Source organism: Emydura macquarii, unplaced genomic scaffold (genome assembly GCF_026122565.2).
Source record: "Emydura macquarii macquarii isolate MOO-44397 ecotype Brisbane River unplaced genomic scaffold, CSIRO-AGI_Emac_v2 contig_1253, whole genome shotgun sequence".
In the NCBI taxonomy this organism is placed as follows: domain Eukaryota; kingdom Metazoa; phylum Chordata; order Testudines; family Chelidae; genus Emydura; species Emydura macquarii.
Window position 1 is genome coordinate 101,758,170 of NW_027131390.1, and position 26,324 is coordinate 101,784,493.

At 41.4% G+C, this 26,324-nt stretch overlaps 1 protein-coding gene across 1 annotated transcript in view; it reads right to left on the reverse strand.

Moving 5' to 3' along the window:
- PDIA5 (protein disulfide isomerase family A member 5) overlaps positions 1-26,324 on the reverse strand; it is a 127,034-nt gene that overhangs the window by 35,395 nt on the left and 65,315 nt on the right. The window contains exons 11-14 of the mRNA XM_067549632.1: positions 25,694-25,830; positions 5,564-5,634; positions 3,489-3,652; positions 1,267-1,397 (exon numbers count right to left, since the gene is read on the reverse strand). Of these exons, the coding sequence (XP_067405733.1) occupies positions 1,267-1,397; positions 3,489-3,652; positions 5,564-5,634; positions 25,694-25,830 (503 nt within the window). The remainder of the gene's footprint in view (positions 1-1,266; positions 1,398-3,488; positions 3,653-5,563; positions 5,635-25,693; positions 25,831-26,324) is intronic.

The window sequence follows — 26,324 nt, forward strand, 5'->3', positions numbered from 1 at the left end:
GCGATGGGAACTGGAGTAGCGAAGGATTAAATCCTTTTCCCCTTTCTTTTATAGCCTCCCAGGAATTCCCTTCTCTGTGTCCCACATCCAGCAGGGCTTCACAGGAGCCCAGAATGCATTCATGTTTAATTTTCTTACAGAAAAGCAAAATAAGGAGCTGTTTTTTCCTGCCTGACTAAACATTAAGGGCCTTATTTTTCAAAAACAGCCTCCAGTTTTGTGGGAAAAAAATCTGATTGAGATAATTATATATCTAAATGCTATCAGTTAATTGCAGGGAGAGTCATCTTATGATGTAGTATTTTGCATGCAAAATTGTGCGAGGGGACAGGGTGAAGGCCCTTCTAAAACAAATCAGGCCAGATATTAAAACAAACATCCCTCAACACAAACCAAACCACCTCCCCAAGACTAAAAACTGAATGGAGTCCAGCCACCTGTGGAATAAATCTGAGAATGGAAGGGATGACTCTGCTGGTTTAAATAACACAATGCAAATCAGGAAGAAGGCCAAGCGCCAGTGCTGGCTGGAAACATTTCTAGCACTGAACATATTTGAAAGAGTTATTTAAAATAGTGGGAGAAATTGGCTTCTCTCCCCACGCTGCTCATCTGATTTACAAAAGGCCTGATCCAAATCTCTGTTGACTTCAATGGAAAGTCTTCCATTGACTTCTAAAGGGAGCTGGTTGAATGGATACACACATTATATGTAAATGAGATAATCTGGTGATGAAGTTGCTAAAGTTGTGTGTGTTCGCGGGGGGGGGGAAGATATCAAATGTGGGTTTACACTATTATTGACACAGTTCCATCAGAATTTAGACTTGGACTATCAAGGGATTAATTTCTCTCTGCATTGACTGCTACCACGGCAATTACAGGCCCTCTGTATCCATTGCTATTTTATAAGGAAACACATTCTGTTCTGCATGCCACAAAATGCAACCACGGAAAATAAATCCACTTTCTGTTTATTCATCTGCCTCCTTTACGATCCATTGTAGTAAGTACAGTCACTCTCTGGATGAAAGCTGTAGGCTGTTTCCCTCCACAGATTCATAAAATACATTAGGGAGAGTCTCAAGCAACTAAGTTCAGAATGAGATATGAACCTCTAAAAGCTTAGGGTGTTGAGATCTGGGGTCTGTTTCAGGCCTATGGCTAAAATACCAACTCTGTTTATAAAAGAATATACAAAAGCACAGGATTTCAGAAGCTACAAGGGACACACAAGCTATATGAAAACAAGGGACATCTACTCACATGGGGCATAGAACATGACAAGGGCGTGCTTCTTCTTCTTTAAAGACTCCCTGAAGTCCTCTCCGGCTAGGTGGAGAACACTTGTTTGCTTTTCTTCCCAAGCCGGTTCAGGTGGAGGTGGTGCTTGTGGGCTAGAGGAGAAAAAACAATGTACCTACTAAATCTTTTTGGAAGCATGCAAAGAGGCCTTATGGCTCGCTTACCTATTGCTTTGAGGAAACGGTGGTAGAGTATCCCTAAGGCTATTTGTGCAATAAAAAAAAAACGTTCAAGGAAGAACAAGAGTTAATTTGCAGAAGTCAGTACAAACGTAACTTAAGCCATTTTCCCCGGTATCATGAATATGATTCGTTCAATATAGGAAAACCTTTATTTCAGCAAAGATATGACAGAGTGGACTTTTGCTCCAGAACCATTCAAAATGACTGGGAATTTATAGTCCTGAAACAAAGGTCGTGCTGAAATAAAGGTTTCCTGCTTTGTTCTAGTCACACCAGTACAGCTGTGTTTATAGGTGTGCATATAGAACGTTAGGGTACAGCAGGTGGAATCAAAAGGTAATTGACGTACACCAACCACACCCACAAACAAATAATGTACTGTTTATCGCCATAATGGAAACTTTTTGTCATGTCTTTCAAAACAGGTTGTGAAATACAAAATTCTAAAAGCACAACCAGGACACAATCATCAACACTAGCCCATTTTGGAGGGTAGAGAGTAAATGAACTGCAGAATTTTAATAAAGAGAATTTAATATATCAACTATGATTGCACATAGTGTCTGGCTAATAGCAATCTTGTACATGTTTTGTAGCCCTAGAAATGTCTTGCTACTCACCACTTCATGGACATGTCTCAGACTCATTCCTGCCATATCTTAAATAAGTGATTACTTATATAAAATCAGCAGCGTGAAGCCAGATCAAAGACCGTATTTTGTCACTGCACTATTAAATTACAGTTTCCACACTTTCCTGTAATTTTGAATGACACTGTTTTAAATACTGTCGGCTACATATAAAACAAATAAAAACTCAAAATTTTAATTCCATGCAAGGTCATTTGCTAGACATCCATCATATTTCCATCGCTACTGAGTTGTCCAGCTGTTAGCACAGGAATCAGGACTCCTGGCGGCCAGATCCTCAACTGAGGTAAATTGTCATAGTTCCACAGATGTTAATGGAGCTATGACAATATATCCCAGTTCAGGATCTGGCCCTTGGGTACCTGTGTCTGGCACTGGTTTAGAGAGCGTCCAGTGATGACAGAAGGAATAGGGGGGTTGTATTCTTCATTGTCATTGACTTTCTGTATGAACTTGGGCAAATCACAATCTCACTGCCCCTCAGTGCACCCAATGGTTATTGTGAGGCCAAATTAATCGTTTGATGAAAGGCATTTAGAGAGACTTACATGCATGACACAATAAAAATGCAAACTATTATATTAACCAAACGCTTCTGTTCAAAAGTCAAGGTTAGATGCCTCGTATCACAATTATATGGTAAAAGCTCAATAACTTCAACAAATAATTGCAAAATACAGATGAAACCTTCTTCTGTGGAGCAATATGGAACACATAGTAAACACAAAGTGTCTGAGAAAACAAACAGTACTTTAAAAAAAATTTTAATAATTTTTCTTTCAAAACGGTGAATAGGGATAATTACGTCAACAATTCTTCCCTCTAGGAGTGCTACACTCTTCTCAACATGCATTCAACCTAAATCTCCATGTTTTACTGCATCTCCTAAGAAAGATGCAGGAATGAAATAAATATGGGCAAAGATGCCATTTTTGATGGTCAAAAATGACTCTGAGAAGAAGAGAGTATAGTTACAACCATTTGGCTGCTAAACAATGAGAACTACCGGCTAAAAGAAAGAGGGGTCAGTAAATTTGATCTTATTTGTTTGTGCCACTGTTATGCCCTCTGGAAAGAGGCTTAGGAGATATTTAAAAAAATATGTATTTTGGGAAAGAATTACTGGGATACGAATAGAAAAAACCCACAGCAAACAAAGGATTTTGTATATTAAAAAAATATAATTAACATCTTTTTGTGGGGCTTTCAATATTGGGATTCAATTTGTTTTTGTTAGTAAGGGATTTAAGTAGGAAATGAAGCTCAGTTTAAGATTTACTGCTTCACAAAAACAATCTTCCATGGCTAAGAGCCAGAAATCTGGATGAAATCTCAAACTCATACAACTTACTTGAGCAACCAGTCAATGATCTTCTTCTTAGATCTGAGATGCGGCAGAGTATACTTCTCCTCTCCATCTTGAAAGTACTTCAAGGTAGGGAACCCTGAGATGTGAAATCTTTCTGCCACCGCCTTGTTGACAGTAGCATCAACTGCTGCAAGGACACCTGGACTCTGAAACAGAAAAAACTAGCTGCAAACCATGACATCCCACTCACTATTAGCCAGGAGAGAGTGCGGATTCGGAGGCAGTCGCTCATACCTCTGGATGGGCTTAGACTCCAAGTGCAAACTACGTGTATGTTGAAAAGCACAGCTGGCTCCAAATCTCACTGTGAAGAGATGGCTGTATTTTACAGGCCATACAGCCAAAGTAAAACACGACCTTGCTGTGCAGCCTGAGGCCCACGCCCAGCTTCAGGAACCTAGCTGAACCCTGGCCAGATGAATTATAGTCAGAGGAGGGAGACAAATGGGAGGAATCCTCTCTGAGGATGAGCAGCTGTGAAGCCATTCAGACAAAGTTCCTTCAGCAACAGGTGAGCTGAGGAGGACCAGAGGACACATCATCTGCAGATCTTCTGGCCCTGCCTCATCCCTGCCTGTGCAACACTATGCAGAGTGTCCTCACAGAGCACAGCTCTGCCCTGTACCAGGGTGCCCCATCTGCACCTTTATCTAGCACAGTGGGACTGTGTTGGTTCTATTGCTATTCATGGCCACAGATGGGAGCAGGGTTTCCCCTTTACCATGTAAATGATTAATGCTGGGTGACCCTGATCACTCTCTACCCTTCAATTACTCACCCTCGGCACTCTCTCCCCACCCCACCCTCCCTTTTGTCCAGTCCCACATCTCATCCTGGATGCCCTACCACCAGCCAAGAACAAGCATGGAGCAAACTGAGCTCCTGGCTGGCCCTCACCCCCTCACTGAAATCTTCCCCTCTGCTGTTGCTAAAAACCGCTTTCCTACTTCCTCTCTGGCAGTTGTTTTTCCCATTACAACATCTTCACAAATCTACCCTGTTGTCTCCTACCCTACTCATGCTTGCTTCCAATACTGCAATCCTGCCTCTTCTGTATAGCCTCCCACACCTTCTCCCTCCCGCACCCTTCCGATGGATACCAAATGCTGCTGATAAATGAACTACTCTGAAGCTCTCCATGTTCTGCATCACATTCACCTCACATTCTGCATCAACCTCAAGATTCTCCATCGCACTTTTAAATGTCTGCATCATCCTAGTCTACATCTATTCCCCCACTTCCTCCTACTTCCCCTTCTACACCAGCTCCTAAATGCCTCTTTCATATCCTCCTCCCATTTTCATCTTCATGCCTTTATCCCTCAAGTCCTCCCCCCGAACGCCAATCCACTCTTCTGTAAAATAACCACTCTTCATTCAGATTTCTCCTTAAGTGACACTCCTTTCTTGATGGACTTCATGGAAGGAGCATTAATGAAAAGGGACTTGCTATGCTTTGAGATAAGCCCTTTGCCTCCTAGTCATTAAGTGTCCTGAGCTGCAATGACAATATCTTCCATTCCTGTCTGGCCTGTCAGTGATGGTGCTGAATTATTATTAGTGATTATTATCGCTGTGGGGCCTGAGTCTCCTCTTTGTTACACTGATGTATAGTGGAATGACACCAGTGTAAAATGAATGTATTCAAGAGGAGAAACAAGCCTGTTAAACTTTTGTGTACTCCATGAATGAAACCCCACATTTTATTAATTTGCATTTAACATGAGACCTTTAATTAAGGGGAAAATAAACATTTCCACATTGTATAGGCATTTGATCACATTGTGTATAAATAAGGCCCTACAGCTGAATATATAATCACTTGGCAATTTTGCTTTTGCTCAAGACAGAATGTTCTTGCTAACGCTTTGGCAAGGCTCATGCATTACCAATGAGACTGTACTTTGGAAGCACATCTCGGAGGGCCCTGTGGGAGGATGAGAACAGCTAAAATTGTTCCGGGGGGCGGGAGGGGGGAAAAGAAAAGTCATTTTTATTACTTCTGTTATTTATTATGGATTATATGAAAAGGGGGAAAATAATGGAAATGAGCTTACATCACTGTCTACGTGCAGCACCTCTGCGGCCTTCTCATACTCTGGCTTCATTTTCTTACAGTGCCCACACCCTGCCAGAGAAAATCCAAATTAACCTCTATATTATGCAATGATATTGGCAGTTGGATTTAGAGCTTCACTGCAACAAAGAATCATGCTATGGTTAACCATTGACCCATCCAGCCACCGTCAATGTCCAGAACCATGTAGCGGAGATTTACTCAAATACAGAATATGTTTTATTTGTAAAGCTTCAGGAACATTTAGGATCATTTCCAAAATGATCACAAAAATTTAACAAATAATTAAATACATTGTTTAAAAAAATGTAATGCACAGACTCCGCAGCATTCTGGAAATGAATCAGAAGTACAAAATGCAGAGTGTCTGTCAAACCACTGACGTGCAATGTGGACTTGGTCAAGTCACTTACCCTCTTTTGCCTCAGTTTCCAAATCCTTATCTACTTAGAGAAACGATGCACCAGTGTGACTTCATCAGTTTAAAGTGGGTCTTATACTGGTGCATCTTAAATTAACAATTTAATTTGGATTACACTACAGTGATATAAGTCCCACTTTATACTGATGCAGCCAGCCTACATTAGGGGTTTGCACCAGTTTAATCACTTCTATCTAATTACACCAACACACACATTCTTAATGGAGGCAAAGCCTGTAAAATGGAGATAAAGGTACTTCCTCACCTGTGTGAAGTTACTATTTATTATTTCATTACTGTAGCTCCTAGGAGCCCTACCCATGGACCAGGACTCCATTGTACTAGATGCTGTACAAACAGAACACAACGATCTATGGATGGAAAGCATTACCTAAAAATCATCATCATAATACGGTACAACGGACACATTATGTCTAGGTGATCAAACAAACTCATTTAAACCTAAGCAACTTTTTTTTTAAAATGCTGCTTTCTTCCTGTACAAACCCTTTCAAAGCCTTCATGCAGGTTGAGCTCTTCAGAACCGGGGAAAGCACCCAGCCAGGACAAGCAGCTCAGCCCTAGGCACCTGCAGTCGTACTTATGACACTTCAAAAGGGCCCACTTCATTGCATTCATGTAACTCCTTCCATTCCACCCCAGAATAGGCAAACAGAGTAGATTCCCTCTGGCCCGAGGAAAAGTTGAATACAAGTGGCCAACCATTTGTCAAGGGGTGAGCGCTTGAAAGCCTTAGAACTGGTTGTTATCAACAGCTGTAAGCAGGCAGAAACCCCCTGAAGACGGTTAATGTATTGCGCTGCAAAAGGGATGTACTGCATTTAGATACCTTGTGATGATCAAATCCCTCCAGGTTCTTTACTTTCCCGCTGGGTTGCTATCAGTCGTGTTGTTCTCCTCCTTTGCTTGTTGCTGAAATAGACACTCAAAGGCCCTGTCTACACTAGGCTCTGAAAACGGTATTTGAAAACGGCTTGATGTCCATTTCAATACAGTTTCAACAAAAGCAGTTTTCCAGGCTGTGTAGGCAGCACCAGGGCTATTTTTAAACCATTGTCGAAGGGCACACAGAGTAAGCAGGACAAGATGAAGCCTAGGGGAGGGATTTTGGATGGAAGAATGTCAAAACCAGAGCAGTGATAGACCCAAGCTTGAACGTGGTGTTAGAACCTAGCCAGACATCCATGTGTGCACCCATTACAGGTGGAACTGTGGTTACATTAGGTTCAAAGCCCAGCACAGACAGGGCCTAAATCACAACATTATGGCGTAACACCTATGAAACAACTAGGTACGGCCCTAACTGCTATAGTTCATAGCATGAGACACTTTCAATGTGAGAAAAAGAAATATATTTTTAAAGCATTAAAATGGAAGAATCAGGTTGGTCTTGGAACTGAAACTCCTTGCCGTGGGAGAGCTGTAAGAAGAGCTTTTGCAGTCAGAAGGGCCAGAGCCTTGAGTTTGGAACCAGATGTGATACGCTAAGAGGTGAAATTCTATTCAGAATGAAGCTGGAATAACCTAAAGAAGAGTTACTGTCTCAGCACTGCAGTCACTGCTCATCCCGTTTTTAAAAGTATGCTAAAAGCTTGGAAGATGATTTATTTGCCACTGCAGAAATCCTGCAGTCATACAGCTTTCTGGGAGGAACTGACCGTTCCCACTGACATTTACTTGAACTGATTTATTTAACCTTTTTGAAGTAGGGGACTTTATATACAGTGGGGGAACAACACAAAATGAATAAAGAGCACTTTGAATCACAGCTCAGATTGCTCAAGACGTTTACTCACAGCAACCCAGAGTGGGGCAGCCTCTGATCAGTTTACTTGTTCATTTGGCTTCTCAATAAAATGTGGGGTACAATGTAGGTTTGCCCAGCTTCTTGTAGACTGCTGATCAGCAAGCATGGGTTGCTATTAATTGCCCCAAAGATCAATGCTTTTCCACTGTATTTGCTCATTTCTCTGAGCTCTTGCATGGCAAGGTAGGAAAAGGCAGATTAGGCACAACTTGTTTGGAAAACAAAGTAGTAATTCGTAATTCATGCAACTCATACCCACTTACACTGGTACAACTCCACTGACTTCAACAGAGTTAATTCCCAATTTACACCCATGTAAGATAGAGGAGAATCAGGACCATGGCATTAAAACCCTTCAAATGTAAGCCCAAAGTACTTCAAGAAACATCTCTCATGTCATGGAGGGAACAGGCAATTGCAACAGGGTAGCACAATATTCCATGACTGGAGGATGGAAAGAGTGGCTGTGCTGGAGTTAAACTAAGGCTACAAAAACCCTACAGCTAAAGTTTGTCCTATCACAAACAGCAGCTACTCTGCCCCTTTTCATGGGGACTTTACCAAAACCTTTACTATGCGTTGCTACCTATTCCCTCCAAGAAGAGGAAAAGGAAGACTGAGTTAAAAGTCTGATCTCAGCATTGCAAATCAATCGTTTCTCCTATCTACTTATCCTATCTTCCACTAATCTTGTGAGGATTACCATTAAATTCTCATGGCCAACGAGAAAGCCATGAAAATGAATTCCAAGGTCGTTGGCTTTCCTCTGACTGCCACATTATGCTGTGCAGGACAGTTCCTATTTCCCTCAGCGCTAAGGTCCTCTAGTTTTGGATGCTTTCTATTGGAAAAAAACAAAAGGGAAAAAACAACAATTCTACAAAATGCCCTTAACCTAGATGTTACAATGTGCTGCATACGGTCTGCTGGGATTCTGGATGGAAGCCCACAGGATTTTGTAGCTAACACTTTTGATGGGCACTCTGAGAAGATGCACTTGTGTGTGAAGTGTATATTGACATGAGGCTCCATTAAAAGCAAAACATTAAGCAAGGGAAGCAACCTCTGCGGTCCCAGAAAAGGAAGAGAAATGTCACAATCCAGTGCAAGGATGGCTTGATGCCTGCTGTAAAAACTGACATTATTTCCTTGGTAGCCTCCCCTAGCTGGGGCAAAACCTGAGATAAGGGGGAGAGCAGGACTGTAGATAATTGGGAATAAGGATAATTGGGAGTCTCAAGGTAAGTCTACACTGCACAACAAAACAAAACATAACCCCAAAACAACCCTGTGGCAGCGAGTTTCGGAGCACAAGTCAACTGACTACAGCGCTACACATCGCTGTGTAGACAGACATTCCTGCTTGGGCTGGACCATAGGTTCAGCAAGGGGGGGAAGTCTCAGAACCCAAGCTGGGCAGGAACATCTATACTTATTTTTAGCCCTGTAGCACAAGCCCTCTGAGCCAGAGTCAGTTGACCCAGTCCCTGAGACTCTGCCTCCTGGTTTATTTTTTGTCGTGTAAACGTACCCTTAGGCTCGCATCACAGGATAAGAGGAACTCCCACTGACATGAAAGTTAGTTATTCTCACCCTGCAGCAGGAGAACAAGCCCTGGGCTCTGTACCTGGCTCTGCAGATTTGCAGAATGATCTTGGGCAATCCCTTGACAATGGAGGTGCCTTAGCTTCCTCCAGCTATAAAATGGACATCTTACCTAGCCTGCAGGGCTTAAGAGCTGTGAAATGCTTCGAGCCACTGCATACGGTAAGCGTAAATTATTAACATTCCATACTGAAAAGAGAGAGAGAGAGAGATCTAAACTTTTAAAAAGCAACAAAGTAGTACGGTACATGGTGCCAGGTCATACTGTATAAAGCAAGCCCTTACTAATTGTTTTAAAATAGCTGCACAAACAGACTGAGTTCCAGTTTCCTTATTTATTTATAATTGATGTTCTCATCTGCCCTAAGTAAACATGAGAATGAACAGTTTCTTCCTCCAATGGCAGTTAATCATGAGTCAGAAGGCTCAATTACAACAGCCAGAATGACATTGTTCAATGTATCATTCCAGGGCAGAGAAAGCATAGGGATTGGGCATAAACTGCAAAAAGCAGGAGATCTAAACCTTACTGTCAGTCAGATATGACTGTAACTTGGCGCATCCCAATTGCTAACAATTGAAAGCACTTTCAGATTCAAAGCAGTGGGCTGAGGGAATGGGATGATACTAATTTGGAAGACATAGCAGCATATCAACAAAGGGTGGGGTTATTAAGAGACTTGCATCATCAATGAGCAACTGAACATTTCCATACAACTGCGCTTCTGCTCTAGTCCAGGAAACCAGTTACCAGAGGGAAATAAAGCAGTTATGTAGAGGCCAGATCTTCCTGTGTGGTAAATCCATGTTGCTCTAGTGAAATCCAGTGACCCATGCCGATTCACACCAGCTGAGGATTTGGCCCCATGAGGCTAAGGGACACACTGGCCCTGATTCATCACTGTTTCACTGCAGCTTTACACCAATGTAGCTCAGTCCTGTAAAACTGGAATCATGCAGCAAGGACTGAGATCTATTGTTTGATACGATGAAAATTGGAAGTCTCTGAGGGCAAGGGAGGAGATTAGAAAAAATACCCAAGTGATTTAGGAGCATAACTCCTACTGGCTCTCTATGAGACTGATACTTTGAAGCCACTTTGATCCTTTTGAAAATCCCATCCTACGCTCTTACCTGGATCTCTAGCATGCTCCTTACTGCCATAGAATAGCAGCATTTAGCAAATGAAAATAAGGGACAGCAAAATGCTTCAGACATCACACTGCGAAGGAGAATTACTGAATGAAGACATGAGCGTGAAATTCCATGCAACGAAACTATCTATTCTGCCACCTGGCTGAAGTGACCTGTAATGCAAAATCTAAGTCACATAGCTATTAGCTGCAGGTTATCTGATAGAACAATACTGACTTTAAAATAAAAATTAATCAGTGATGCATTACAGAGGCAGCAACATTCATATGCCACAACGACAGCTCAAATTATCAAACTTACCTCCAGGTGGACTAAAATGCTTTCTACCTGCAAAGATCGGAGGTATCTGCATTCTGGCCTTCAGCTAACAATAGCAGAGCAAAGACGAAAAGCCTGGTAGGAAAACCTATACAACATTAAGCTTTAAAGGATACTAGATCAGATGGACAATTAGTCTGTTCCAATACTGCAGGTTTTAAACCAACTTCACCAATGTGAGGATATGCTGAGTACTGCACTCTCAAGAGATCAGGAATGAAAACTGAATCTAAACCTTTTTCATGGCAGTGTAGAGCTTTAACTAAAAATAACTCCTTTCACCCTCCCCCAAATAAACAGAATTCTTATGTGTGTGTGACACTTGGCACTATTCAAAAAGACACAAAAACACAGACTGTGTTGCAGCAAATTGTTTTCAAAAGCACTGCTAAAAACGTATATATTTCTACCCCTAAAAACCTCACAGTTCTGCCTATAGAAGACATACAGCAAACCAATCATTATCCAACAACCAGGCTACTGCGCAGGTGGTTTTATTGCTGGTTCCTCAGAATACAAATGCCATTGCTTCTCCATGTCATTTATTTACTGTTTGTTTCTCTCAAATTATTAAGGCTATATAAATATTACAGTTTTGGTCACAGCCTCTCATTTCGACTCAGCATTGTCTGAGGCTGTCAAGAGAAGGCAAGTACGTGAAAAGCAAGAAATAAAAACCACCACCAACCTCCAGCTAATTGAGAACAAACTATTTTTGCAGAACCCTAGAGACAAATTAAATAGTGAATAAAGATTCTAAAGAATCCTTATTATATTTCTTCTATTGACAAGAATTGGATTTCCCTTCCTCTTACAAGCATTACGCTGTGCCTAACAGCACAAAAATCTTGCAGATAGCAGAAAGAGTCATGATTGTTTTTAGAAAGGTAATCCAAAAGTTATGCTAAATGGACTTATTTTTTAAAAAAGGTGCTCAGATGACCACTGTATTCTGTGGAAGAAATCAGATAAAACTAAAGAGATTATTATTAAATGCGTCTGTCAGATATCCTTTGTGCATTCACCCATTTTCACAGTTACAGCATAAGGGCTAAATTCACCCAAGGCAGATCCCGGCAGAGGAAAACTCCCAACAGGGGAGGGTGAGGTGCAGATAGAGGTAGGAAATTCCATCCCATTGGTCAGGACAGCTCACTACAGGGGTGGTACGGGGCAAAGAGTTGGCTTAGTCAGAGCTCCTTCTGCAGATCACATTCATAGAGTTTAAGGCCAGAAGGGACCATTATCCTCATCTAGTCTAACTTCCTTCAGGACTCAGGCCAGGCACTTTCACCAAGCATTTCCTGCATGAACCTCAAAACTTCTGGTTGACCTGCAGCATATCTTCTCAATTGGAACCTGTGCAATCCAATCTCGATTTAAAGACTTCAAGCAATGGAAATCCACCACATCCCTCAGTAAGTTGTTCCAATAGCCAATTACCCCCACTATTAAAAAACTGTAGCTTATTGCTATTTTGAATTTGTCTAACTTGAGCTTCCAACCATTTATCTTGCTATGCCAGAGCCTCTATCTTAACTTTTTGAGGTCATACTGTGTACCCAATGGAAATTAACAAGAGTACCACTCTGTGAGACAGGTGCTTAACACCACAAACTTTCCTCCCTCAGGGATGGGAAACATATGGGGGGGGCAACTGATTAGGCACTTTGATGCAAATTACACTTCCTTACATCTACTTGGAAGAAACTGGCCCTGAAAAATTAGGTGTGAAAAATTAATTCTCTTTCACATTTAAATGTGAAAATGAGACATAACATCGCCTGAAGTTGAAAATGTTGAAGGGATATTATGAGACCACTACCACAAGTCTTCCATCTTTATTCTCTCACAATTATTCCGTATCCAAATGCATTTTTCATAAATCATAAGATTTTCCCCCCCCCCCAACTGCCTGCCCTGCAAACACAAACTTGTCTTGGGGGAAGTTAAGTTGTATTCTTCCTCACTCTTATACCACCAGCAACAGGACAGATTCTCCATTTAGGATTTCGCTACAACACAACACCACAGAAACGGAGTTTAGGCCAGACAACGAAAAGTAATGTAACTCATTGAAACTGCAAGGGGAGATTAAGGGTGCAGAACATAACCCAAGATGCAGTTTGCTCAAGACATCAGGGTTAACATCCTGTAACAGGACAACAGATTCTGAACCCTGCAAAAAATGTGGCATTCCCTGGAGTTAACCTGATGTCAGGAGTTTAACCCCTGTAAGGCAGAGGGAGCTAGAGCGTGGGACACGGAGAACCTACAGTGGAATACCCTAGGAAAACCCAAGCTTGGAGAAAAACTAGAGTGATGCTGATGTTGGATTTACGTTGTTACCTATAAAGGCAAACTCCAGGAAGGGGGATATTTACTAATCACAAGTGATCAGGACACCAATCAGATCTCTTCCAGAACACGGCACCTTCACCAGCACAGTGCTCCCAATGTCAGTAATGAACCAGTACCTCAATATAAATCAGAAGAAAGAGTAACACCAACACCAAGTCACCCCTTGGAGGCGTAATACCCATCCAAGTACTGACCTAGTCCGCCCCCCCCCTTTGATCAGAAGTTCTGACAGATTATAGCAGAAAGGTGGTAGGCAGGGTGGCAGGTCAAATAGAATCCTGCTCATTCCTCCATAGTTGTAGTTCCCCTGCAATGCTAACCGGGTTTTTCTTCAGCAAAACTAGTAAATACATCTCAAATGAACAGATATTTGGAGGAAGATACCTTGTGGACAGCCAGCAACCTTTACAGGGTTGGCAGGCTAGAGTTCCCTATTTGCATAGGACAATAGAAAATTGAGCAAAACCACAGAAGTATTAAGGAAAATGAACTTAAAACAAAAGCCAACTCATTTCTCCACCCACACTGAATAGAAGATGCATCTAATCTAAGCAGAGATCGTTCTTAAATTCAGTCTAGAGGAATACACAGAGGATGCAAGGTCCAGAAAAAAAAAACAGAGTGGCTCCAGTGTCAAAGCAATGAAAGATTCTTAGCCACCATGTGGCAGAGGTACTATTGGGGACTTTATGAATAGAAATGTTGTACCATATATCAAGCTAATTGGTTCTACATTCTGGGCAAGAGAGAGAATTCATTCAAAATGAAATAAACAAATGACTGCTTTAACAGTAAGAAATAGTTTCATGGGTTCATCACTCATTAGAAGCAAGCAAAATAAGGCTGTAAATATAAACCATGATTCTTTCCCAGCAGAAGTCTCGCAGGCCTGCAACGATCAAAGGCTATTAGAGAATTTTGTGGCCTCAGTCCTGTTTCCAGGAGACAAGTGTCAAACTCACCAAAATAAAATACTCCCAGCAAGCCCACCCTCATAAACGCCACCCCTGCTGTCCGTCCCAGCAGCAAGGGCCCAGGAAAATGAACTTGCGCAGAGCCCCTTAAGGTGGTCCCTCCAGCGTAAAGTGAAAGGCCTGCACTGTCTCCTTCCTAGCTGCACATGTTCTGTGGAAACACAGAGGGCACCAGTCTCCAGGGCTCTTATCCAGCAGTATATTCACATTGAAAAAATAAAACTAAAAACTCTTGCCCAGCTGCAATTATACCTCTAATAGGTGCTCCTTGAAAAGCCAAACTGAAGAGTAATTCAATAATTTGAGCATCCCAGGAAAAAGAAAGGGAACAGCCTTCTTCTGCCATTGCTCTCCAGCTGACCACGGTAAGGTACTAGATGGTTCTCACAGAGCTGCATTCAGTCCTTTTTGGCTAGGTCATTTTGATGGTGGGTGTTTTTAAAGATAGAAGAAAGGTGACAAAGTAAAGGGAGAGCGAGATAGAAAATCCCAAAGGATATGTAATGTCCCCACCACCCCCATGCCTACCACCTACAGCACATTGACAGTGGGGTTTTTTTCTGATTAAAACAGTCCTCATAAATGTCTTTTGCAAACAAACCAATTTACTCCCCACTGGAGACTAGCATAGAGTAATGCGTTTTGAAGAAACAAATCTCTGAGTTTACACTAAATCTGAAAATCCACACTTCTGTTCTGCACACCCACCCACCTAGATCCTTTCCACCTGTGTAAAGCTGTACAAAATAGCTAAAGAGATTCTTCAAAGTACCCCCCAACCACCACCACCACCATTTCACTCTGGGGCCAAGTATGTCAAGTTTCAGCTTTAAGGAACGGTGGTCATAAAGACCTGAAAACACAGTCTTAGAACAGAAAGATGGCAGAACCTGAATGACAGCAGCTCACAATTGAGAAAGCAAAGGTTCTTCCCACAGGCCACAATGCAGACTCTGCAAAGGTTGCTTGTAATCAGCGGTAACTGTGATAATCTTGATAACAGTTCAGTCTATTAGTCACAGATGATGGTTTGATAAAGATAGGGCCCAATCCTAAGCGTATGTCTACACTGCAGTTAGACACCTGCGGCTGGCCTGTGCAGCTGACTCAGGCTCACAGGGCTTGGGCTAAGGAGTGGTTTAACTGCAGTGTAGACATTCAGGTTTGGGCTGCAGCCCAGGTTCTAGAACCCTGCAAGAGCCCACTGTGAGATAGGGAAGTGCTATTGTCCTCATTTTAGAGATGGGAAACAGAGGCACCGATAGGCTGAGTGACTCGTTCAAGGACACACACAAAATCTGTGGCAGAGCAGAAAATTAAACTTAACAAGTGGGCAATCCTTCCCCCACTGAGATCAATGTGCCCTGGGAACATTCAGCTCCTCAAAGGATAAGTTCCTTACCGTTACACAGTTGATGAAGGTTATGTACAGAAGAGAGACCACGGAATCTGTCTTTAGTGTCCTGGTCCTTTTGATTAGCTACCCAGCAAGTTTTTCTGTATAACTTGGTGGTTAGGGTTTTTACAATGTTTTCACTCTTATTTACATGATCTATCGCTATAAACACACATTGATTTTTTTTAATCACAATCCCACTTACATTTCTGAAGAGCTCAAAAAAAATCAATAGCAGGATTTTCATTTTACCGGTTAATGATATTACTGCATTTTCAGGGACGCCTGTACTAATGCATGTAAATAACTATTGTACTGAAAGTTGGTGCTGTAATTCATTTGATACATATGATATTGAATTGTCTACTGTGTATTATGCTCCCTTGGATTTATTTTGTTGTTGCTTTTAAAACCCCAGCAATATCAAGAGCACTTTACATCTGTAAATAAACACCTTTGAAACATTTTGTTCATGTAGTATTTGGATTTTGTGAGGGGCCCAATCCTGATCCTTCTGAAATCCATGGCAAAACCTCAGTTGGCTTCAGAGAAAGGAGGATGAGGGCCCAACATTTACACTATAGCAGCATAGAGTCTAAGAATTTCTGTTGTACACTAGCACCTTTCCCAGGAGTTTAGAATTCAGATGAAGAAAATGAGATTAAAGCGGACCTACTGAATTATTTGTCAGAGGGAACGTTTTAGTATATATTCCATACAAAGAAAAGTTCTAAAAGGACATTAAGATTATGTAGTCAGGCATTCAAAAGTCATGAAATGGCAAAATTAAGATGGTTGTCTCCCTTCATCTACCGATCCAGTTTCTTAGAAAAACACTCCCCACCAGTAGTATCTGAGTGTCCTTATGCTTTTGCATTATGATTCAAACTAAGTAATTCTGTCATTTCCAGACTTATGACCGATTTACTTTGCAATTTTCATGAGTCAACATGGCTTTTGTAAGGGGAAATCATGCCTCAGCAATCTGTTGGAGTTCTTTAAGGGGGGGTCAAACAAACGTGGAGAAGGGTGATCTAGTCAATATAGTGTAGTTGGACTTTCAGAAAGCCTTTGACTAGGTTCTTCACCAAAGGCTCTGCAGCCATAGGATAAAAGTGAAGGTCCTCTCAGGGATCAGAAACTGGTTAAAAGATAAGAAACAATGAGTAAGAATAAATGGTCAGTGTTCACAATGGACACAGGTAATTAAGTGGGGTCCCCAAGGATCTATACTGGGATTGGTGCTGTTCAACATATTCATAAATGATCTGGAAAACAGTAAACAGTGAGGTTGCAAAGTTTGCAGATGATTCAAAATTACTCAAGATAGTTAAGTCCAAAGCTGAAGAGTTACAAAGCGATCTCACAAAACTGGGTAACTGGGCAAGAAAATGGCAGGTGAAGTTCAATGTTGATAAATGCAAAGTAATGGACCCTGGAAAACATACAGTTGGACAAATCCCAATTATACATACAAAATAATGGAGTCTAAATTAGCTGTTACCACTCAAGAAAGATCTTGGAGTCACTGTGGATAGTTCTCTGAAAACATCTGCTCAATGTGCAGTGGCAGTCAAAAAAAGCTAACAATGTTAGGAACCATTAGATAAAAGATAGATAAGATGACAGAAAAGATCATAATGACACTATATAATCCATGGTATGCCCACACCTTAAGTATTCTGTACAGTTCTGGTCATCCCATTTAAACAAAAGATGCATTAGAACTGGAAAAAGTACAGAGAAGGGCAATAAAAATGATTAAGGGTATGGAACAGCTTCCATCTGAGAAGAGATTAAAAAGACTGGGCCTGTTCACCTTAGAAAAATGATGACTAAAGGGGGGATATAATAGAGGTCTATAAAATCATGAATGGCATAGAGAAAGTGAATAGGGAAGCGTTATTTACCCTTTCACATAATACAAGAACCAGGGGTCACCCAATGAAATTAATAGGCAGTAGGTTTAAAACAAACAGAAGGAAGTACTTCTTCACACAACCCACAGTCAACCTGTGGAACTTGCTGTCAGGGGATGTTGTGAAGGCCAAAAGTATAACTGGATTCAAAAAAAAATTAGATAAGTTCATGGAGGATAGGTCCATCAATGGCTATTAACCAAGATGCTCAGGGATGCAACCCCATGCTCTGGGCATCCTAAACCTCTGATTGCCAGAAGCTGGGACTGGATGATGGGATGGATCACTAGATAAATTGCTCTGTTCTGTTCATTCCCTCTGAAGCATTTGGCACTAGCCACTGTTGGATGACCAAATCCTGGGCTAGATGGACCATTGGTCTGATGCAGTATAGCCGTTCTAACATTCTTATGATGTTCTTTAAACGAAGTTTGATGGAGGGAAGTTCTCTTTTTTTCTTTCTTTTGAAATCAATACAAAGTCCATCTCCTTTCCAAAGCTTTGTGAGATTTGCCCTGTTTCAACTCCCACAGGATTCACAAAGTGCAAGGCAGATGGACAGGAAGTAAAGTGATGCTCCAGCAGAGTCCTACCTCATTCAAGGCTTCATCCAATCCCCAATGAAGCCAATGGGAGCCTCTCCATTGACTTCAATCAGAGGTGGATCAATCCCCTCAGTGAATACTTTATAAGTGTGCATCAGGCCACTCACATTTTCAGTCAGTGGGCTAATATGTACCCTTGTTAAGTGTACATGGGGCGATGCCCTCTTACAAGATATGCAGACAAGACTCTTGTGAATGCCTGCCTCATTCTCTAGAAACATGCAGTAATTATTTTACTCTGTGGCTAATGTACCATGCACAATACATCTTCGTTTCTCTCAGTCAATTATGTCATTGAACTTAAATAATGTTATATTTGGTAAAATGTACTACTCATGTGTGAAATCCAATTTTCAAAGGGTTATAAAGACTGAATTTCACCACGAAACTCAAAAGGGACTTCCTCCTGAATTTCATCTTCAAGTCCCTGCCATTTCAAAGGATGGAAATATATATATATTTTTATAATGGAGAAAGTGGACCTTTTCCCATTATCATCTCACTTAATGAGCTTATCTATTCCCAACATATTCACTCAGTCTTTAGGCAAAAGCCAAGCATAGAAAACATCAGCCTCAGAGTTTAAATTTTCTGAAAGCTAATGACTCAAAACAGGGGCCGAGAATGCAAAAACCAAACTCTAAGTATTGCTACTCCACATCCTATACTGCAGAAAGCATGTCTATGTAACTGATACAATTGATGGCCGAACTATCTGAGGTCTCTCTATGTCTGAACTCCATGTCAGGTACCATTTTATTGTCATTGTCACAATCTGAACTCAAGACCTTCACCACTAAAAAGCATGCGTCTTTACCAGCTGAGCTAAAGGACTAATTCTCCTAGCTTACTTACTTTGCAAACTTAAGCAAACTTAAACAAAGCAAACTTACTTTGAAAGTCCTTCAAATGCACAGACATATCATACCTCAAGAAGCAATGATGGATCCTTTTTATCTGCTCCTCATCAAGAGCTTAAAAAAATATGTACCAAACAAATATCTGTTTGCGCCTTCACCTGTGCACCGAACTGCACTAATTTAGAAAACTGCTTGCCCTAGTACCGCATGTCCTGATCAAATCACAGAGCATCATAATAAAAATTAATGGGGATGAGTCTGTATTTTCAAAGGCTTGACCACACTACACTGCTGATGAACTTCAACCTGTGCTGTAAAGACTACTTTTAAGGCTACACAGAAATCCAGTCTCCAGCCCCTTCAGTCCATGGCCCCTCTGCTGAAACTGCCAGAGAGGTACCAATTAGAGCCAATTGCTGTGATAGCTGGTTTTGTAAGGAGTATCCAGTGTGTGTGCCCCTGGGAACCAAAAGGAGGATTTATTAATTCATTTATAATTCTAAAATCTGATTTTTTGCCTGTTTGGGGGCTTGGGGGTTTGTTTTTTTAACAAAGTGAAATGTATCGTCCTGTTCTTAATCAACCGCAGTGAGAATCAGAAGTAACTCCACTGACGTCAGCAGGAGAGAACTGCACTCTCCTATGTTTAGATTCGGAGTCCCTTGTTCACACTGGATTAATTGCTCAGCACTGGGAGTATGGGTTCGCAACCTGTCCCAAAACAATTTGGGCTTCACTGGTTAAAAAGAAAAATATGGGCTGAGATTTTTCAGAGCCAACTGGGGGATTTTGCCACGCAGCTCCCATTACAAGTGAAGAGAACTGTGTGTGTGGCTAAATCACCTACTTGAAAAATCTCATTCATGTAAGATATAGAGCTGGTTGGGGAAAATAAAGGGAACAACATATTATGAACGTGTTTCAAAGAAGGAGGGAAAGGGAATGTCATGAAAATCTCAATGAAATTCCAAAACTGGAAACATTTTTACCAGCATGAGATTTATTCTCGCCAGCCCTTCTGTTTCCTGACTAAACTGAGATGATGTGCATCATCATCATCAGCTGCATCTTTTAGGATATTGACATCAAGGGGATATGAAGAGTACTACATATCTGCACTGCTCACCAGAGTGGGAAGAAGAACATGGTTCCTACGGCCCAAAAACAGCAGCAACAGTAATTTTACAATCTCCAGGCCCTCTGCAACAGGTTACATCATATGCCTGAGTCAGCCCTGGGAAGAGATCTGCGTGGAGGTGAGTTTAACATGAGTTTAGGCTGAGACTTGGTCCAATTCTCCTCTCACTTTCAACAGTTCTGACATGAGAGCAGCTCTATTGACTTCCTCAGAGCTGACGGGGTCTGAGAAGGGAATCAGCCTAAAGTTCCTGCTCAGGCCACCTAACGATCATCAGAGCAACTTTCACTGCCCTAGCAACTGGGACTTGCTGCTGAATCTGTGCTTGCTTAATACACCACAGGAGACGAGACCTCAGAAGGTCATTTGTACCTGATGTAAAGGGAATGGTGACATTATTTTAAAATGTTACCAATGTCATCTGGATAACAAAACGTAATGAAAAGTATTTCCTATGCATGAGATGCAGGCACTTTTAGAATCCATTCCTGAATGGATTTTAATTTCAATCTGAGACTTTAAATGCCATTTAGCAGCATTTCCATTGACTTACCAGCTACTCAGTTAGGCTTATATTGTATAAGACTTAATAGAGATTGTACTTCGGAGGGAAATACGGGGGGAAAAATTTAAGTGCAAGAGAAAATATGCGGAGCTTTTGTTTTTCTTTGAGAAATATTGCCCAAGAGATCCTCAGTTCCATTAGTCTGGTGATTATTTCTGGTTGGTTGTTTGGTTGGTTTTTTTTGAGGAACTGTTTTGCATTTCATATGTACCTCAGCAAATTATTTGCAGAGAGGCAGGACAAAATGTTCAAAGTGCGTAAGGGATTTAGGAGCCCATTGGGACTTACACTCCTTAATCCTTTGGCACTTTTTAACATTTTTACCAGCAGTCTAGATCTAATGGGCTAGATTTTCAGAATCTAGATCCCATTTTAGGAACCTAAATGAACCAGCCAGATTTTTCAGAAGTGCTCAGTACACAGTACTGCAGTCAATAGAAGCACCTGGCTGTTTCTGAAAGGCAGGCCCCTTATGCAGCTTCCTAAATATAGATTCAGGAGCCTAAATTTAGGCTCCTATTCTCAGAAGTCTTGATTCAGGAGCTTTTCAGAACTTCTCTATTAAAAATTGCAGAGTTGCCTCTATTTATATTATGGTGTGGAGGTGAAATGAATAGCTCTGGCTGGAACTATTCAGTTCCAAAGCAAAGCTGTATAGGCCCATGCTAACAAACTGAGTGAAACACGCCCTGCTGTGAGGAAGAAGGCTTCTGGGCCACCATATTTCTCTATCATCAGCATGGAAACATGAAACAGCCAGAACACCACGGAGAAATAACACAATAAAAGACAAGTGTGTTTAAAAGAAGCAGGTTTTCACCCTTTCAGTGCAACGCTGAGATGGAAGAATTTAAGTGCAGCCAGATTCAGTCCACAAGGAACTCACCACAGGAGCGTAAATATCTATTTATGTAGAGATAATAGATTCCAATACAAGGATTTATAGAGGGATTTATGGAGACGTATATAACAGTAACCCAGGATCACGGTAAAGCGGAAGGCATGTTGGTGAATAGTTACAGGAATGAATCAAAACATTTGAATAAAAGGTATGCAGCGATGCATGCCCTGCCAGGATGGCTGGAGAGGTGGCCTCCCAACTCACACATCGTGAACGCACCTGATTGTGTTATTCACGGCTCACCTCATCCAAACATTCAGATTAGCTGAACAGCCTCTTGAGAGCTTTACAATGCAATTTGTTTTAGAAGGTTAAAAACTCTCCATTGTGCCTAAAGTAACTTGAAAAACAAAAACCTAACCTTAGCCCTGGTTTACACTACAAACTTACGTTGGTAGAGCTACGGCATGGAAAATCCACACCCCTGAGCCATGTAGTTACACTGACCTAACCCCCAGTGTAGGCAGCACTATTTCGACAGGAGAGATTCTCCCACTGACAGAGCTACCAGCTCTCGGGAAGGTGGAGTACCTACGCCCACAGGAGCAGCTCTCCCACCGGCACAGACAGCGGCTTCCCTAAGAGCTACAGTGAGGCAGCTGCACGGCTGTATGTGTAGACAAGCCCTGAGTGACTTGAAGCAACGCACCTCTCTGTCCACTTATGCACCAAGCAGCAAAAAAAATAAAATAAAATAAAAAAAATCTAAGCTGTCATCCGCAGACTAGGCACAAGTTGATTAGCGGGGAGCATGAGCTGCACTGCCAGTGATGGTCAGTATGTGCACCTGCTCACACCAGATCGCACTAGTAGCATGGAGCTGCACTTGCCACAGAAGGCTCTGTTCTGATACTCAGCCTGAGTAAGGGTAGCACTTTACTCCACAAGGGCCTCCAATTGTGAAATAAGGTGTAAATCATCCTGATTAAAATTATTAGAATCTGGTTCCCAGGGACGATCATTAGTACTGAAGGAGACACAATTGGCCAAACACGTCCCTGGCAAAATGCCGTGGAACTGTAGAATTACACCATGATGGCGTTTGGCTGAACATCATCATCAAATGTTAAAAATATGCCTTTGTTTTCCTGTGGTCTCTTAATGTTAAGTCTATTAGTATGTTGGCCATCTATGAAATTGTAGTTAAAGCATCACTGCCATAATTCTGCCTCTACCAAAAGAACTTTTTATGGACATGGATTTATAGGGCATTAAAAAAATCATGCACGTGCTGTACGGTGAGATCGGATTTAAAATACTTGCTAATTCTGGGTTAGTGTTGGAAATTTCATTGCACGTTCCTATTTAAATAAGAACTTACACGGAGTGTATCCAGAATTCATGTCCTTTCTATTTTGTCTCTTCTGAGACCAATATGTATATATTTTAAATGAAGACACATTCCCATCTTCTAAGTTTCCCAAGGTTAAAACAAATAATGATGAGATGTCCTTTGCCTTTACTGCATGTTCTGCTAGAGTAATTTATCTCCTAATATTCGTAAGGTGACTCCATTAGCAAATTTAAGAAGTGCCTGGAGAAGATCTTTTAATCATGGAGATAATGTTTATGATAGCTGTCGGTTGTTAATTAGTTTGCATACCCACCCTCTACTGCTGATGCCTGGAGTGGATTTTGGGGAGTGAGGATTTTTTACATCTTTGTGGGCTAGATTCTGCATGTATGCACACATCTTAGGTAGGAATTTTCTGGTTCCAAGTAAGTCAAACCAAGTCTTCTATGCCCCAAATAAAAAGGCTCTGTTTAAAAGGACTCATTCTAGTAGTAAATATGCTTTTTACTCCAGGTTAGACCAAATGGGACAAGGTATTGGAAGGTTACAGTCTAATTCAGGCAATTATTTTACTTTTACTCAGCATTTACCATCAATCCTACACATTTGTACCTTACCTTCTATACTACAGAACCACACATCACCTGGACTGCACAGCTTTGTTATTCTTTTACAATAAGACAATTTCAAAGGGTGTGTTAAATGTAGGAGTCTTAAACTGACAGTGCCCTGTCCAGATTCATAAACAACTATTACAAAATTTATATCAAGCCGAAACTATTTTTTGGCTTGAACACTACGTGCCTATCAGTGATGTCTGGTCCCAATTCCAAAATGAACAATAAAGAAATGTCATTGTTATTATTATTAGTTATGATGATGATGATGATTTCAATTGACCAAAGTTAACTTGTTATAGACCTGCCAACAAAACACACAAACTCACTTCAGAAACAGTACATTTTTCAAAAGAGCCATAGGGCCAGATTTTCAGAGGTATTTAGGCACCTAATGGGATTTTCCAAAACACTCAGGTGCCTGAACTTCAATTGATTTGAATGGGAATTAGATGACTAGAGCCAGATTTTCGAAAGAGCCTAAATGATTTAGGAGTTTAAATCTGATTGAAAGTTTAAGTCACACTCCTGAAAGCACTTATGCACATGTTTCACCAGTGAAATCAATGGGATTACTCATGGGAGTAGAGTAGGGTGACCAGATAGCAAGTGTGAAAATTCAGGGCAGGGGGTGAGGGGCAACAGATGCCCAAATAAGAAAAAGCCCTGAGTATCAGGACTGTCCCTATAAAATCAGGAATCTGGTCACCCTAAAGTGGAGTGATTGCAGGATCAGGGCACGCCAGGTTCTTCTGATGTTATCCACACAGCCTACGTAAGAGAGAGCAACTTGGATTTTGCTGGAAAAAGAAAGTCCTAGGGTGAAATCCTGGCTTTACTGAAGTCAACGGCAAAACTCCCATTGATTTCAATAGAGCCAGAATTTCAATACTAGGACCAGAATTTCAATGCTTGAGCCAAGAACCCCCCCAAGGGAGGCTCAGATTTCAACCTTTGAGCCAAAAGACTGCCAATTGAGAACACGTTGCATCCAGAGCCCCCAGGTTCAAATCTAGGTCCAATAGAGCAAATATCCCAGCTGATTGCAATTGCAATTGCCAGGATGGTGCATGTGAAGAGACAGGAGCTATACCATATTGACCTATATGGACTGCCATCATTACCCTCAATTAAACCCAGAAACAAATTGGTAGCCAGGGCAATCTGTGTTACAGTAGTGTTATATGTGCTGGACACCGATCACCACTCAGTAAGTAGGCTACCGCATACTCCACTAGCTGAAGTAGCTGAGTGGTCTTCAAATATGAACCAAGTGATCTACTAAAATAGAGTGCCTTTCAATAGTTCACCATGCAAACAACACACAGCACGGAACACTGTTGCAAGGCCTGCTCGCAGCCGCCTAGACAACCTCAGATGTGTAAATAAAGCGCCCCAGTCTCAGGAGTGAATTTATATGGTGCTCCAAACACTTTCTAATGGTCACTTTAGAGCGTTCTGCTTCGACGAGTCCATAAAAGCACAAAGGCAATGATCTGAGGCAAGATCCTGCATTTGCCTTGCTCAAGATGAAAATTCAAGTAATCCAACCCACCTCAATTTATTTTAAGCAAAATAATTATTTATTAAAATACCAATAACTCTACAGTGCTTTAGCTTTTCAATGCCCCTTACGAATATGAACTAACCAACTGTCACCACGCTCATGGGAAGCACACAGCTACTGTTATCTCCATTCTGGCAGACTGGGGAAACTGAGGCAGATAGGTGACAGTGACTTGGTCAAGGCTGAAAAGTTAGTGGCAATAGGACTAGGACTCAGGAGTATCTGGCTCTCAGTTACATGCTCAAACCACTAGATCCCCTCCAGTGGAAGTAGGACAATGCACAGGCTGAGATGAACATGAGTCAATCACTTTGTAAAATAACAAATGTCCAGAATATTCAGCGCATTATGCTTTTTGATTTTGGTAAAAAAACAAAACAAAAACAAAGAAAAACTATCCTCAGCTCCTCACCTTTGTTCTAAACTACTTACGAATATTTCAAGCCAATTTTCTTTCAGGAGGATCATTAAAAAAATCTGCATCTTGACATTCAGACTGTGTGAGAGTGAAGAGATGGAAATAACCCTGTTTTTATTTATAAACAGGCATTTGGATCAGACTATGGAACGGAAAACACAAACTCACATGGTGCATGGAACATCACTAGTACAGACGAATGCTCCTTTATAAAATTGTCAAAGTCTTCATCCGTCAGATGATGAACTGCACTCTCCTCATCCGCCCAGGGAGTCTCCGGCGCCTGTGGCTGGGGTGGCTGAGGACTATAAAACAAACATATGCAGCTGAAAGGAAGCTTTTCTGTGTTAAATAGCAATCACTTCAGCCAATCAGATTGCAGGAAACCAATCTGACTGTGCAAACACCAATGCGTGACATGCTAACCCCACCAAATGGGGTTCTGTAATTGGTTCCACTCTGAGCTGATAAGCACTGAAATCTAGATAAAATTGGGGGGAAAGAAAAATCCATCACAAGCAGAAGCTTGTAAGGACAGTGGAAATAGAAGAGGTACTGCAGGGAGATAAACAGAAATGTTTTGTTATTTCATTATAAAATAAAAGGTGCTTTTAAAAAAAACCAAACTACTCTTTTTGCCAGCTCAGCAGGATGCTCCCCATTCTCCCAGCATTAGTGTTCACCTTCACACATGGCCCACTGCAGATGAAAGTAAAGCAGCAGATGTAAAACAGCTATGCTAAAGAATAGCCGCAGAACATATGTTGCTGGATTGAGTTCTCATATGTGGAGGTAAAGT